The sequence below is a fragment of the Gymnoscopelus braueri genome (assembly GCF_963280865.1).
Source record: "Gymnoscopelus braueri genome assembly, chromosome: 10".
Taxonomy (NCBI): domain Eukaryota; kingdom Metazoa; phylum Chordata; class Actinopteri; order Myctophiformes; family Myctophidae; genus Gymnoscopelus; species Gymnoscopelus braueri.
Genome location: NC_137611.1, coordinates 10,767,980 through 10,783,641, shown reverse-complemented (window position 1 = coordinate 10,783,641; position 15,662 = coordinate 10,767,980). Strand labels below are relative to the sequence as shown.

General features: G+C 42.5%; 2 protein-coding genes across 2 annotated transcripts in view; both read left to right on the top strand.

Moving 5' to 3' along the window:
• The window catches only part of sirt6 (sirtuin 6), a 372,587-nt gene that overhangs the window by 147,502 nt on the left and 209,423 nt on the right, over positions 1-15,662 (top strand). The gene's annotated exons all lie outside the window — the stretch shown is intronic.
• Positions 962-15,525, top strand: LOC308092963 (BTB/POZ domain-containing protein 2-like). Its single transcript, XM_080439141.1, has 11 exons — positions 962-1,369; positions 2,876-3,075; positions 3,375-3,494; positions 4,019-4,175; positions 6,288-6,393; positions 8,068-8,164; positions 8,506-8,606; positions 9,499-9,691; positions 10,503-10,590; positions 11,412-11,558; positions 12,095-15,525. The coding sequence occupies exons 1-11, from the start codon at positions 974-976 to the stop codon at positions 12,254-12,256; spliced, it is 1,767 nt and encodes a 588-aa protein (XP_080295267.1). The 5' UTR covers positions 962-973; the 3' UTR covers positions 12,257-15,525.

Below are 15,662 nucleotides of genomic sequence, written 5' to 3'. Positions count from 1 at the left end.
ATTTTGGTAAAAGAAATATGAGTAACCACAATAAACCCAGGATTACATAAAAGCATAATAAAACACTTGTTGTTTGCAATGTGGTCCTGCGACACACAATAAAAAATAAATAGTCCAATAAAATGACATATAGCACCAATAAATGTCAATACATGCTACATGAATGCATCAATAAGATTTTTGCATAGCAGCAGTAGTTCATGGCAGCTTTACGGTACAACCAACCAATCCAGTCCTGGTCCAGGAGGTGGCGGTAATGCACCAGAAGTTCCCTTCCAACCTTCCCCAAAAACATAAACAAAAGAAGACGTGGTGTTTTGTTTACGTTGCCTACGTCATCATCATAGTCATCATGATCATCATCATCATCATCCTCAGTGTTGCCACGTCTGCTTCTTATAAGCGACGTTAGGCTTGTTATTCTGTTAAGTGGCTTGTAAATATCGGTAGTTGTGGGTTGCGGTTTTTTGGGGCTTGTTTCTGAAGTGTAGTTGCTTATTTTTGCTTCGTTCCAATGTTTGTATTAATATTATTATTATTTTAATTATGGTTGAAATCAGTGGTTCTCAAACCTTTTTCATGTAAAGGACACCCACATTAATGTATTTGTCTGCGGACCCCCCATCTGAAAACAATTTGTTCCAGACCCTCATACGACGAGATTGGTGTTGTTAGAATCATGTTTTTAAAATGTTCCACATTTTGCAAGCAAAATCTACAAGCTCACAACAACGCGTTGCGAAATAGCTGATGACCCATAGTAGCCCTAGAATGTCTGTGATCTTACATACATTTAATGTATTTCAAATACATGAAATGTATGTAAGATCACAGACATTCCAGGGCTAGACCCATCACCCATATAGTTGCTTCTTTTGGGCTTGTTATCACAGACTTGCTTGGGCTTGCTTAATTCTCTGGCACAACCTGGCAACACTTCACCGTCCTCCTCAGTGTGTGAGTCCGGTTCAACATGGCTGCCGGAGACAACAGCGGCAGGCCTCCGTGTCTCAACTTCCCAGGCGGCCCCGCGGGACCACCGGGGCCGCTGGCGGGGCCACCGGGCCCGCTGGGCAACAGTCAGCCGAGCAACAGCGCCTTCTCCTCCATGCTGGCCTCCAACGGCGGAGGAGCCGTGGGTTCCTCCTCCTCCTCCTCCTCCTCCTCGTCGCGGCGGTCCAACAACCCGCAGCTGGGGCCTCCTGGTGCGGCCGAAGACGGCGGCGGCGTCGCGTCCGTCCCTCCGCCCGGCGCGCACAACTCCGCCCGGCAGGAGCAGCAGAGCGCCTCGGCCGGAGGAGGAGGCTCCACCACCGCGTCAAACATGACCGCTACCGCCGCGTCCAACGCGTCTCATTCGGGCGTGCAGGTGAGAGTGACTGTCCGCTGCCTGGCTCCATCATGGCGTGTTGTTGTTTAGTTTGACGATACAAGGTGCAGTTAGTGGTTTGGTTAAAAATGCGTGTTAAATAGCTCTATTGTGATGGTAATCATTGCTTTGGTGTGTTTGTTCAGTATCAGTGTTAAATAGCTATATATTGTGATAGTAATCATTGCTATTGAGTGTTTGTTCAGTAACAGTGTTAAATAGCTCTATATTGTGATAGTAATCATTGCTATAGAGTGTTTGTTCAGTATCAGTGTTAAATAGCTATATATTGTGATAGTAATCATTGCTATAGAGTGTTTGTTCAGTAACAGTGTTAAATAGCTATATATTGTGATAGTAATCATTGCTATTGAGTGTTTGTTCAGTAACAGTGTTAAATAGCTCTATATTGTGATAGTAATCATTGCTATAGAGTGTTTGTTCAGTCTGTCTCTGTCTCGTCAGCTCTTTAATAAACAAAATACATATTCAGTTCAGGATACAGATCTCATACAGGATAGGATACAGATTAAACAAGTGAAATTGGAAGTGATGGCACCAAGAAATAAGCACACTAAATTGAAACTGGAACACTGAAATTGACGCTGATGAATGGATACTCTCTCCTGATGATGTTGCCCACCTGGGAAATGTATTTTTTGTAAATTAAAGAGATGGAGAGACTCCTGTTACTGAACAAAAGTAATAGTAATGATTACTAACAGTACTTTGACATTTTAACAAAAACTTGGTGGTTCTAACCAAAAATATACCTTATCTTGCCTTTGAATAATATAATTGTGACTAATGATTGTTTACTAATTGTGTTTTTGGCATTAGACATTGAGACTTTTAAAGAGAAATGACATTTCTGTTTCATCCAGTTTTCCTTTAGACATTGTAAACAAAAAAATGCACGGGCAGATATGACATAAATAATATATTGTATATAAATCCAGTAATCAAAATAATTGCTACGGTCAAAACAGGCTTTATTTAATAATTGTATACTTTTTAAAATAGTGAAAATAGCACATCTACAAGCCGAGCTATTTTTGAAAATGCTTTTAAAATTGTATGCACATTTTTCAACAGATGAATTCATACAATGGTATGGATTAGGGCGATTAATAAGTCACTCAAATAATTGCGATTAACAATTTAATTGTGTTTCTGTCATTGAACGTTATGATTAAAAATTACATTTCTTTTTGGCTTTTAAGCTTTGTAAAAGTTGCATATGGCAGATATGAAAAATAAGAAATGTAATTACTTTATACTTTAAAAAAAAAGATTATTAGTGGAAATTGCCGATCTACAAGCTCAGTGCATTCATTAGGCCAAGGGTCCCCAAACCTCTTCAGGCCGCGACCCCCTAAAATAATCATCTCCCCATCTATCTCTCCCCATTTCCTGTCAGCCTGCTGTCCTGTCAATAAAGGCATAAAAGTCCCAAAAGAAATCTTTAAAAATAAATGAATAATAATTGCGGATTTACTCAAACAGGCGACGCATTCCTCTCTGTCGGCGGGGACCCCGGGGTCGGCAGCGTCGGTGCTGGTGTACCGGGAGCCGGTGTACAACTGGCAGGCCACCAAGAGCACGGTGAAGGAGAGGTTCGCCTTCCTCTTCAACAACGAGGTGCTCAGCGACGTGCACTTCCTGGTGGGCAAGGGCATGGGCGTGCAGAGGATACCGGCGCACAGGTAGCACGGCGTCTTTATGCCAGTGGTTCTCAAAGTTTTTCATGTCAAGGACCCCCAAAATGATATGTAATTTGGCTGCGGACTCCCCCCCCATCTCCATCCCCATGGATTTTTCAAAAATAGCAGATCTACAAGCTCATAGCGCGGCACTCGGTGCTGCACTATGAGCTTGTAGATCTTTATTTAAGTAAGAAATATGGTTAAAGTGGTTAAAATGATTGTGATGCTATATTAACTTTGTGCTATTAAGTTTTAAAAAATGTCACCTTTTTTGTTTGTATGTTTTTTCCATATGTCAGGTTTGTTCTGGCCGTCGGCAGTGCTGTGTTCGATGCCATGTTCAACGGTGGGATGGCGACCACCTCTACAGAGATCGAGCTTCCCGATGTGGAACCGGCTGCCTTTCTGGCACTGCTAAAGTGAGATGACTAAAGTTTAAAAAAAGAAATAGTAATAAAGTGAGATGACAGTCATCTAGATCAAGGGTTCACCCAAACTTTTGTGGCCGAGATAGAATTTGTAAAAATACCTGATCTACATGCTCGAGGCGTTGTGAGCATTGTAGATCAGCTATTTTCAGAATTTGTGCCTTTTTCTCAGGTAATATTTGACAATGTGGCCAATGTTTGACAATTTTTTATAGTATAGTTTGTTGATTATTTTAGACCTAAAATTAGGAATGTGCAGATACCCTGTATACACTTACACTGTATGTTTACTCTCGAGTGAGAAAAGAATGTTGCACATTAAGCTAATCATTTGTGGAGTGGGGACCCCCCTTCAAAATCATTTGGGAACCCTCCCTGGGGGTCCCTAGTACCCACAGGTTGAGAACCACTTAAGTTAACGCATAGTAAACTGACTGGTCCTTGGAAAAAACTGTTATATAATGCAAATGTTGTGTGGTTGTTGATGATCTGTGGACCTTCTTCTTCCCCTGCAGGTTCCTGTACTCTGATGAGGTCCAGATCGGACCAGAGACGGTGATGACCACCCTCTATACGGCCAAGAAGTACGCTGTTCCAGCGCTGGAGGCTCACTGTGTGGAGTTCCTGAAGAAGAACCTGCGAGCGGACAACGCCTTCATGCTGCTCACACAGGTCAGCTATCATGGCAACCAGTGTTCATTTTGATAGTTTAGTTTAGTTTTAGACATAGTCTTTTGAATAAAATTCTGTTTAGTTTTAGTCACCTGAAATGTTTTACTTTTAGTCTAGTTTTAGTCGACTCAATATCATAAGATTTTAGTCGACTAAATCTACAGTTTATTTAGTCGACTAAAATCGTTTTTATTTGTTTTTGGCGGGCCGTGATGGCATCGAAATGATTTTCACTTAGCTGCAGGCCGAAAATAGACGATCTACAAGCTCACAACGCGTCGCGCTGCGAGCTTGTAGATCAACTATTTTCTGTGTCTGTGACACCTGCGCGCACCCATGATGACGTGTCTTAGTTCTGCTGGATCTCTTCTCCACTAGTCCCTCCCTAACATTTTAGTCTAGTTTTTATTTGTTGTCAAAATTGTCAGTATATTTAGTCATAGTTTTAGTCATCATAGCTTAGTTTTTATTTAGTTTTCGTAAGTGAAACAAGGTCAACACTGCTGGCAACTCTGAAGTAGAGCTCTTCACGGGTTCTTCACGGGTCCTCCGTTTCCGAAAATACCCCGACAGGACCCAAGACCTGTACGGGTCCGTATCTGTGTTTTTACCATAATCACTCGGACCCGGGTTGGTTCCCGTTCTATTATCTCGGAACTCGGGTCTGTTTATCATTATGTATAATGCCTGAGTGGATCCGAGAAGACCCGTGCTCGGCGCTGATCGGTAGAAAAAAAGCATGAAGTGCTACGACGATTACACTGAACCTGGGATCAGATTGACAAAGTTGAGCTATGTATGCTGTCAGTTCAGTGAGGGCAGAGAACACACTAGACTCGGAGCACATCGAAATATACCTCCATGGAATCAAAACGCGCACGTGGCGTGTGCCATCATGGATTAATTTTTTCATCGAGGTGAAAACAAGCAATTTAATGTCATTGTCTCTTATTGTAGCCTGCATGCTGCTGGGTTTCATTATGGAGTATAACTGACATCTAGCCTGTTAGAAAGGCATTGTCGGTATGTCGGCTCCAAGTTTATATTCCGTAAGTATTACAGTGTCTCAATGCTGGAAGCCGGTGAAAATTGGCGTCAAGCCACACCGTGGTGCGATGGAGGATGAATGAAGCTCATAGGGCGACCATTAGCTGAATGGGTAAAGAGGCCAGAGGGTCTATGGTTCGATGCCCCGGCTCTGTGTTGAGGTGTCCCTGAGCAAGACACTTAAAGGCATAGTTCACCCCCAAAATGACTTCTTTTTTTCTATCGATTACTCACCCCATGGAGACTTGAATTCATGACACAAAGAGTCTCCTTTGTGTCTCCTATCCTACCGGAACCCCTGCTAGTCATCAAATGATTGGCTTAGGAATGTGACAAAAACATAAATTCAAGGTCTCCATGGGGTGAGTAATCGATAGAAAATAAGTATTTTTTGGGGGTGAACTATCCCTTTAACCCCTAACAGCTTGATATGAAAAGGGTTGAAAACTGCTGATTTAGAAGGCATTTGTTGAATCGGCCTCAGGTCTTAATGGATTAAACGGAACCCCCCCCCCCCCCCCACAGAGTCAAATAGGTCTAATTATTAACACATTGAGTGCCAATCGCGTAGATCTACGCGAACCTATTTAAAGCCGCCACGTGCCAATCGCGTAGATCTACGCGGTTCGCGTTGATTTCACCAAAAGTGCACTTTCGGATTTTTTAAAATCCATTTCCGGTTCCGGTTTGACCACCGGAAACAGAATTATTTGGGATCCGGTTTTGCCGATCCCGTCGGCCCTCGTTCTAATGACGAAACTGAAACTCCATTTTCTCCTTGTAGTTTTTTCTCCTCGCATATCACTGTTTAACGTAAACCGTTCTAACTACAACCATGGAGCTCCGTTTGACACGTGGATTTCACTGGTAGAATCAGTGAGATGTCGGCGATGTTTACAAACGGTGCACAGCTCAATCTTAAGGATTTTAACAAGGTCTATGGCGACGTGAAAAAAACAAAAAAACAACAATAACACGTTGGCACTGGTGAGTACATTATGAGATTAACGTCTGGCATGGAATGTGTTAAGCCTGACTGATGGTTTAGAACGTGTGTGTTTTTAGGCCCGACTGTTTGACGAGCCTCAGCTGGCCAGCCTGTGTCTGGAGAACATCGACAAGAACACTGGAGACGCTCTGGCTGCTGAAGGATTCACCGACATAGACCTGGGTAATATTATGTCTATTATTATCATGGTTTGATAGTATATTGTTCTTTAGACTGATGCTAGGCTCTGGGTTAACCTATGATCCTATATTACAGAGGCACCACACTGTCTGTCTGTATTTGATGTTTGTGTTTACCTTGCTAATGCTTACTGTAAGTCGCTCTGGATAAAGAGCGTCTTGCTAAATGCCTAAATTGTAATATGACTCTAGTTCATCCTCAATTTCACCCTTTTGAACCATTTTCTGTTTCATTGTAATAAAATAAATTAATCTACAGTAGTATGTTTTATACGATCTTGGATTTACTGCCATGTATCTATGGTGTTTTCTATTGCTTTCTCTTGTAGTTCTTTTAGCTCTACTTAACCAAGGTTTTCATATTTAGTTTTAATTTGGTTTTCAAGTTCCGTTTTCATTTTCACTTGTTTTTAAAGTGGGTCTGCAAGTTTAATTTGTGTGTGTGCAAAAGTGTTGAGGGCGATATTCAAAAAGGTCAGAAAACATAAATATTGATTGAATACTTTACTAGTCAGAAATGTAAACAGCAAGTGGTCCAGTCAGACATTAACTGATTCACTGCCAATCACGTAGATCTACGCGAACCTATTTAAAGCCGCCACGTGCCAATCGCGTAGATCTACGTGAACTATTTATTTTATTTATTTATTTTCCAATTTGACCCAAAGACCAAGGAGATATGATTTTTCGAAGATCTAGACTCCTATCCACTTCCTTGTTAAAGGAGAATTCCGGACATTTTAAGTGTTGTCTTTGATGTGTCGTTACTCACCTACCGACGTAAAAAGTGGCATTGTTTTTTTCCAGAGATTCCCCTGTCGTCATTTTTTCAACCCCCTCCGTTTACGATTTAACACTGGTTGCTTGTTTCTCTACCTGGCAACACCAAGTTGCCAGGTTCTGGAGAGAAACAAGCAACCAGTGTTAAATCGTTCGGCAGTAGCGCTAGCCTCTCAGGAACTTTCAGCGCATGTTTGACTATCATGAGACTCTACAATGAGTAGTAGTAGAGAAAAAAATAACTTTGCATCGGTTATAATAGACGAATTTCCCTAAGCCACGCGCTCCCATTATGACAACGGAGGGGGTTGAAAAAATGACGACAGGGGAATCTCTGGAAAAAAACAATGCCACTTTTTACGTCGGTAGGTGAGTAACGACACATCAAAGATAACACTTAAAATGTCCGGAATTCTCCTTTAACTTAAAACTTAAAAATTCTGTATCTCGGCTCCTGAGTACTTTTTTTTTTTCAATGAAAAACTCTGGCACTGGCTAAAAAAAATATGAAAATACCTCTGGCAGTTAATGGGTTAAGGCTAAAAGGATAACACAAAAAAAGTCCTGAGGACTTGTTTCCATTGTGGTCCTATGTATTCAATTCATCAACAGCATAACAAAATTAACACAATAATACATGTCATCGACAAATACAAAACACTACAAGTACAAAAGAAATGGGAAAATGACATTTACCGCCCCTTGTGGTCTCCTCATAGATGTGGTTTTTTTCTCCCATGGCCAATTTAGAAAGAAACCAGTGTTACACATCCAGGTCTGAAGCTTAGTTTTTAGTGACATTGAGATGTGGGTGTGTCACTCACTTTGGAGAAAGTGAAGTAATGTTTGACCCGTCCTCCCATCTGTCCTCTCTCAGACACCCTGGTAGCTGTGTTGGAGCGGGACACCCTGGGTGTCAGGGAGATACGTCTGTTCGGGGCGGCGGTGCGCTGGGCGGACGCCGAGACCCACAGGTACACATTTCTCCATTATTATTACATCATTGACCCGATCAATTATGTGAGATAATCACAGTTTTTTGTTGTTGTTGCATAAAGCAAGTCGTTTAAAGTCATCTGTATATTCAACTGTGGAAATAATGTTCATTTATTAACCAATTTGCTTTAAATGTTTTTTAAAAAATTATTATTTAAGTTATTTGTCAATTTTATGTTTTCAAAGCCTACGAGGCAACAGATGTAAATGTGTATACATACGATTCATTCAGTCTACAAAACACAATTCAATCGTTAAATTGCAGTTATTTGCATGACAATGAATGGTGAAGTAAAATGATGGTGCCCCCCCCCCACAGGCAGCAGCTGCAGCCCACCCCGGAGAACAAACGGAGGGTCCTGGGCAAGTCGCTCACCCTCATCCGCTTCCCGCTCATGACCATCGAGGAGTTCGCTGCAGGTAAACCATCCTCTCGTTGTTCTCTGAACTCAGTGGTCCTCAAAACTAGTTTAATTTACAGGACCCCAAGGTTGGTATGCATGATTAGGCCACAGACCCACAGTTAACTCTGACAGTGTAAGCATGGAACCAAATGAGAACTGAAGGCTTAACACATTGGGTGCCAGAGGTTTATTAAAATATTATACGTTGAGTGCCTGCATTTCTTCCATCCACTTGCGTTATACGTTTCGTGCTGTAGAAGCCCCGACGCGGAAGTGCATGTAAACAAAGCGTGCGTGCGAGACGGCGGAGGGTCCCGACTAACGCCTGGAACAATAATATTTCTAACGCGATCCTCCATTGCAGCGTGATCGCCGATCGAAAACGGCTCGTTTCCACCACGTTAAAAAGAAATGGAGATATTAAGCTTTTAGTCAAGGAGATAACATTGAAAACGCCGACCGGAAGGATTTTTGACATGGAGCCAGATCCAGCCTCTTCTTCTCAGAAACTCCTTGGGTGATGTCAAAGTTTCGTTTTAGCGCCCCACGTGGCCCACATGTATAAAAATAGAATTGGGTCAAAAACGGTCCGGACCGTTTTCGGCACTTCTCGTTTGGATCCTCAAAAACGGTCCGGACCGTTTTTGGCATTCAATGTGTTAAAAGCAAGTACTCCAGTATTTTTACTTCGGTATAAAATTTTACTGAGCAACTTTCATTTGTAGTTCAGTAATATTTGACCAGGAGTATCTATACTGTAGTTTGACTGAAGTACTGGGGTTGACTACTTTGTCCACCCCCCCCACACACACACACACACACACAAAACAGTATACAGTATGTGCAGTGTTCTGTATATGCACTCTTCCGGGTATAATCAGGGTACTGACTGTGGCTGTGTGTTTCAGGCCCGGCCCAGTCCAACATCCTGTCAGACAGGGAGGTGGTGAGCCTGTTCCTCCACTTCACCGTCAACCCAAAGCCCCGGGTGGACTTCATCGACCGGCCTCGCTGCTGCCTCCGCGGGAAGGAGTGCAGCATCACGCGCTTCGGTCAAGTGGAGAGTCGCTGGGGTTACAGTGGGACCAGCGACCGCATTCGGTGAGGATCCAGTTTGTCGTGTTTTGGTATTTATTCATTCTGAGATGCACATAATTTACAGTAGGTGAATTAGGAAGACCAATTTTGTTTTGATTCAACATTGTGTACATTAGCAGGAATGTGCAGCAGCACAGCGTGAGTTTATCTGACGGTGCAAACAAGAATAGTTTTGTTACTAAACTCAATGAATAATCGTGATAAATGAACGTGATCTCAATATTGATCAATATATAATCGTGATAATAATTTTGGCCATAACCGTGCAGTCCTACTGGATTTAGATCACAGATCACACACACACATCACACACACACACACCCTCGTACACAGTTCTGCCTTAGGCTGGGACCAACGTGTTTTGCAGTTTTATGAACCGGTCTACAGAGAATCAGCGGTTATGGAATATGGTCTGTGCTCCCTAAAAGGTAATTCCCCAGGGAAACCAGGGCTGTCATAGTGGTAGAGTCCACCCATAATCCTGGGAAATCTTATGAAACCATCAAGCTTCTTCAAGTACATCCTTGAAATACTTTGATTGGTATGTTGACTAGATTGGTATTAATAGACCAGCATACTCGATTCATCGTTTATGCAGGGCAACAATAACATTGTGGCATCCAACCAGTGTTAATTTCATCCACTAAAACTATTTTTTCACTGACGAAAACTAAATAAAAACTTAAGCTATGATGACTAAAACTATGACTAAATATACTGACAATTTTGTCAACAAATAAACCAAACGTTAGTTGTACCAGAACCAAAGTGGTTTGCTTATCATCATCTCGTCCTTGGCTGTTCCATTCCTCAGGTTCACGGTGAACAGGAGGATATTTGTGGTTGGCTTCGGCCTCTACGGTTCCATCCACGGGCCCACAGACTACCAGGTCAACATCCAGGTAAGATTGTTCCAAATCAGATCACACCCACCCACCCTCCAGCACGCATGAAGATCATTCTCCATTCATTACTTAGTCCCTCTATCTTTTTTTACTTAATAAACATGGCTAAAAAATAAATAAATAAAAGATTCCTGTTTCAATGCCTCTCTATACATTTTAAAGCAAAAGAAAATACTGTATGTCACTGCTAAGTGAACTGCTACGCTAAACTCCTGTTTTTAGGTAGTTTTAAACTCTCTAAAGGGATTCAAAATGAATGACTAATTACTGTTCTACTGCATAGTACACTGAGTTTTGGGGCTGATACCAATATTGGAGAGCAAAGAGAAATTGGATACTTATTACTGATATATCGGCCGGTATTCTTTCTAAATGATGTATCTGTCTCTCCCTCTTTCTTTCTTTCTTTTGTTTGTACATGCCACCGTTGCCAAGCGCTCATGGGGGAAAACGTTGGGCCACTTCTCTAAATGTAGAGCATCTTGAGACAACTTGTTATGTTTTGGCAGTATAATAAAATGAAAAAAAAACAAGCAAACATTAAAAGAATATCGACATATCTGTGGTAGGCCAATGCGGCTGATAATATTGTCGGGCCCTACCGCACAGTGCAGTGCAGAGTAACGGGAGGTAGAGGGCAAGCAAGCTGCAACACAGGTCTTGAGCCGCAAGATGAATCCAAGACAATGCCATTTTAATTTGGACAGCGTACTATAACGGCTTGAGCCCCGTGGAATGACACTGCGTCATGGGATATGTAATAACTGATTTCCTCCATGCAGATCATTCATGTGTTGTGACTGTTTTCCTCCATGCAGATCATTCACACAGACAGCAACACGGTGCTGGGCCAGAACGATACAGGCTTCAGCTGTGACGGATCAGCCAACACCTTCAGAGTCATGTTCAAAGAACCTGTGGAGATCCTTCCCAACGTCAACTACACTGCCTGTGCTACGCTTAAGGTACGTCAACTACACTGCCTGTGCTACGCTTAAGGTACGTCAACTACACTGCCTGTGCTACGCTTAAGGTACGTCAACTACACTGCCTGTGCTACGCTTAAGGTATGTCAACTACACTGCCTGTGCTACACTTAAGGTATGTCAACTACACTGCCTGTGCTACGCTTAAGGTACGTCAACTACACTGCCTGTGCTACGCTTAAGGTATGTCAACTACACTACCTATAGGATTTTTTTAAAAGCAAGCCGTGCGTGTCAAGTGTTACACCGTATTTAGTTACCTATTGAATTCTGTTTATGTCCGTTGCGTCCTACCATCACTGCAATGACGGCAGGTCACAGAATCGGACGTGGCGCCCCTAACCCTGGCGTGGTTTTTGGTAGACGAGCGGCAGTTCCGCGTTCTTCACATAAGCGTGGCGTGATTATAGCACAAGCGGTATAGGTATTTGGTATGTCGCGTCAATGCACTGTAGTGATTCCTGTCCACTTAAACAAGCTCCTCCTTCCTTCCTTCCATCCTCGTCTTCCTCCAGGGTCCGGACTCTCACTACGGGACGAAGGGCATGAGGAAGGTGACCCACGAGTCGTCGTCGACGGGCGCCAAGACCTGCTTCACCTTCTGCTACGCGGCGGGCAACAACAACGGCACGTCCGTGGAGGACGGACAGATCCCAGAGGTCATCTTCTACACGTAGTCGCCTCCTCCCCGACCCTCTCGCTGGACCAAGCCTCCGTTCGCGGCTGCCAAAACCCCCGGGGGGGGCAAAATCTTATCAAAACGAACATCCTGTCGCTCTCTCCATAAAACACGACTACATGACTGTTGTTGGCCCGCTTAACTTGAACAATAGCCTCCCTATAGGGCATAGCAGTGGCGGCCATTTTGTGGTGCTGCAGATAGAAAACGTATACATTTTTTCCCATAGAGATTTCCTGGAACCGCGCCATGACCATGAACCAAGCCATGACCATTAAACATTTGATTCTGTGTAAAACAGATATGAATATTTAATTATATTATATACTATATTTAATAGATACATTACATTACATTCATTTAGCAGACGCTTTTATCCAAAGCGACTTACAATCAGTGCATTCAACATAGGTAGGCAAGGAAACTACTAATCACCAGAAGTCTTAAGTGCATTCTCTTCTAAAACAAGCAACTAAGAGTATAGCTAGCGCTAAGGTAAAAATGCAATATATCAGCTACCTACTTTCTTAAACAGATGAGACAAATAGGAAAATCACATGAAGAAAGTGTATCGAAAGTGTATCGAATAAACAAGATCCACTAAAACAAAAGAGCTCGTACAACTAGTTAACAACAAGTAGGCAAGGCAAAGAGGAAGGATTGTGTTTCCTGAAGAGGTGGGTTTTCAAATATTGTTTTGACACAGAATCAAATGTTTAATGGTCATGGTTCACCAGAAGCCTGGAAGGCTTGGTTCCAGGCTTAAAAATGATTTTCGGAAAATCTCTGGGAAAAAAAATGAATGGGCTTTCTGTCTGTGGCACCACAAAATGGCCGCCACTGCTATGCCCTATTCTTGGGGGTGAACATGGCGGGCTAAAAAAATGTTAGCCGATCGACAATCTCACAAACACGCTGCATCGCGACGCGTGTTTGTGAGATTGTAGATCGGCTATTTTCCAGCTAAGAGATATTATGGTGTGGAGAGGAAACACTAGTGGACCTAGTATAGAGCCCTGGGGGACCCCAGCCAAGTAAGTATATATAGGGGTTTAAGAGTTGTTGAAATAATAACGTCGACATCCGACTCACCGCAAGAGAGTTGCCTCTCAAGACAGAGAAGACTGTTGTCGCAAAGACAAAAGAAAAAAAAAGCTTGAAATTGATCTGTGCCCCACTTGCTTTAGAGATGAGGAGAGAAGCTGTTACGTTGATGATGTACTGTACAGATTCGTTTTTAAATCCTAAACAGGTTTGCTCTTAACGCCCCTTTCGAAAGCACAGGTCAGCATTTCACTGATTTTTGCCCCAGATCAGCTCCATGGACTTCAAAGGCTTAATGAAAATGTTGCAGAGAATTCTACTAAGTTTTTCTTTGTTTGTTTGTATAGTTTTTTTTGTCCAACTGGTGGCCCTGGGATTAAACGAAAAGGAGAGATCACAGGCTGGGCCCTTGATGAATGTTAACCACTTTAAAGGGCCATGAAACCCTAGGCTGAAGTTGTGTTTTCCACTTCAGGTAAAAAACACATGGCAGGCTGACCTTATACTACACAGTGATGTAAGCAACACAGCTGCAGCTAATCAAATGAATAATGGGTGAGTTGGATTTGGGTGTGTCAAGTAGACCCCGCCCCCAGGATTCTGCGATCACGGAAATTACAGCTGATTTCTGGATTAGTATTTCTTTAAATATTTACCGTATATGATGTCCACACTACCACGCTACCGCTGCTCCATAGAAATCAGATCTTTGCTAATGTATTTGGGAAAAAAAAATCACCAGCAATAATAATAGTAATAATACATTAATAACTACATTTAATATATGGTTAAACACGCCAAGAATAATAGTGTAGCATTATTACACTCAAGGGTGTGTTTCACCTTATTTTTGTTTATGTTAACTGTCTGTATAATCACAATATGAATGCCTATCATACTACAGTTGCCGTCAAAATAAAACATACATATGAAAATGTAATTCATAGTGTGGGCCTGTGGGGCAAATCGCTCTCAAAACAACAACCTTTTTGCGAATGTTAATCCCTGTTATCCTGAAAATACATGATTGTGTCTGACGGAGACAACTAGTCCCTGTGTACTCAGCCAGTCCAGTCCCGTTGAGATGGCCGTGTGCCAGACAGACACATTTTCCCAAACTGAATCAATACCACAACCACACACGAAACCTACATTAGTGCAGAGACTCCAGCTGACCAGCACAGCTGATGATGTCAGAGTGGGAGGAGCTTCTTGTAGCCTGTCAAATCCACGGAGGAGTCTACTGTGCTGACCAGTGTCAGAGGAATATTTATGATGTGATTCTAGGCCGTTGTCGAACGTTTCATTTCAGAACGGCTAGGTGTGCTGTTGTGCATATTAAGCACAGCTGGAGGGCCTATTTCAGCCAATCGGATTGCCTAGTCGGAAATACTACAATACTGTTGACCACATGGATTATGATTTCAGTCGTTTGGATTCCATAGAAGCCAGCATGTCTTCTATGGAAGCATGTTTTGCAGCTAGGGGTCTTAGCCTAACAAACTACAAGCTCTTAATGCGTCGGGCTGCGACGCCCTGGTCATACAGTGAGGAAAAAATTCAGTCGTGAGATTTTATTTATCTATAATCCATGTGACTACTGTCTGTGCCTACATTGGCGCACATACATGTAACCCACCCATTATTAATTTGATTTGCTGCAGCTGTTACTCACTAGCCTGCCATGTATTTAATCTGCTGTAGTTTTGAACCTGATATGGACTAGAAAATAAGCCTAGGGTCTCATGCTGCTTTAAGACCTTTATTCTTCGTAGCGAACAAAGTGAAAATAGACGACTTTCAAGCTTACAAACACATTGCACCGTCATGACGTGTTGTGTGAGCTTGCAGATCGGCTATTTTCACTTTGAATTTATTTTTTACTGAATAATGTGAAAATGTGCCCAAAGTAGGTGCTAGGGTGGTTAATGGAAGCGGGCGTCCAGTCTGTGCCATCTTGTCCTTGCATGGTAGATGCCCGCACGGCGCCCAGGGCACCATTGCACTCGTTGGTCTTGCAGATGCTCATGCGGTCATTTCTAACTAATAGACGCACACTAACTCCTGTCTGGATTCATTTATCACACCTGTAACCACAGGTGGAGGGAGAGAAAATAAGACTTATGCATTTTAAGTTAAAGGGTTGTATATTATACTGGTGTTTATTAACATTATTATTGATGTAGTTTGAATAAATGAATATGGATTAAATGGTGATCTACAGTCACGTGTCGCTTATTATGTCTGACTTGGACCAGTCTTTTTTTGGTCTTCATTTTTTATGTACTTGAGGTTCAGGCAGCTACGTGGCTCTGCCATCTAGAGTTCACCTACGTCGCACCGACGATCCGACCAATAAG

Coding starts and splice junctions, on each gene's coding strand:
- LOC308092963 (XM_080439141.1), top strand. CDS start 974: ATGGCTGCCGGAGACAACAGCGGCAGGCCTCCGTGTCTCAACTTCCCA. Junction 9,692..10,502: donor GGGACCAGCGACCGCATTCG/GTGAGGATCCAG, acceptor TCCATTCCTCAG/GTTCACGGTGAACAGGAGGA. Junction 11,559..12,094: donor CTGCCTGTGCTACGCTTAAG/GTACGTCAACTA, acceptor GTCTTCCTCCAG/GGTCCGGACTCTCACTACGG.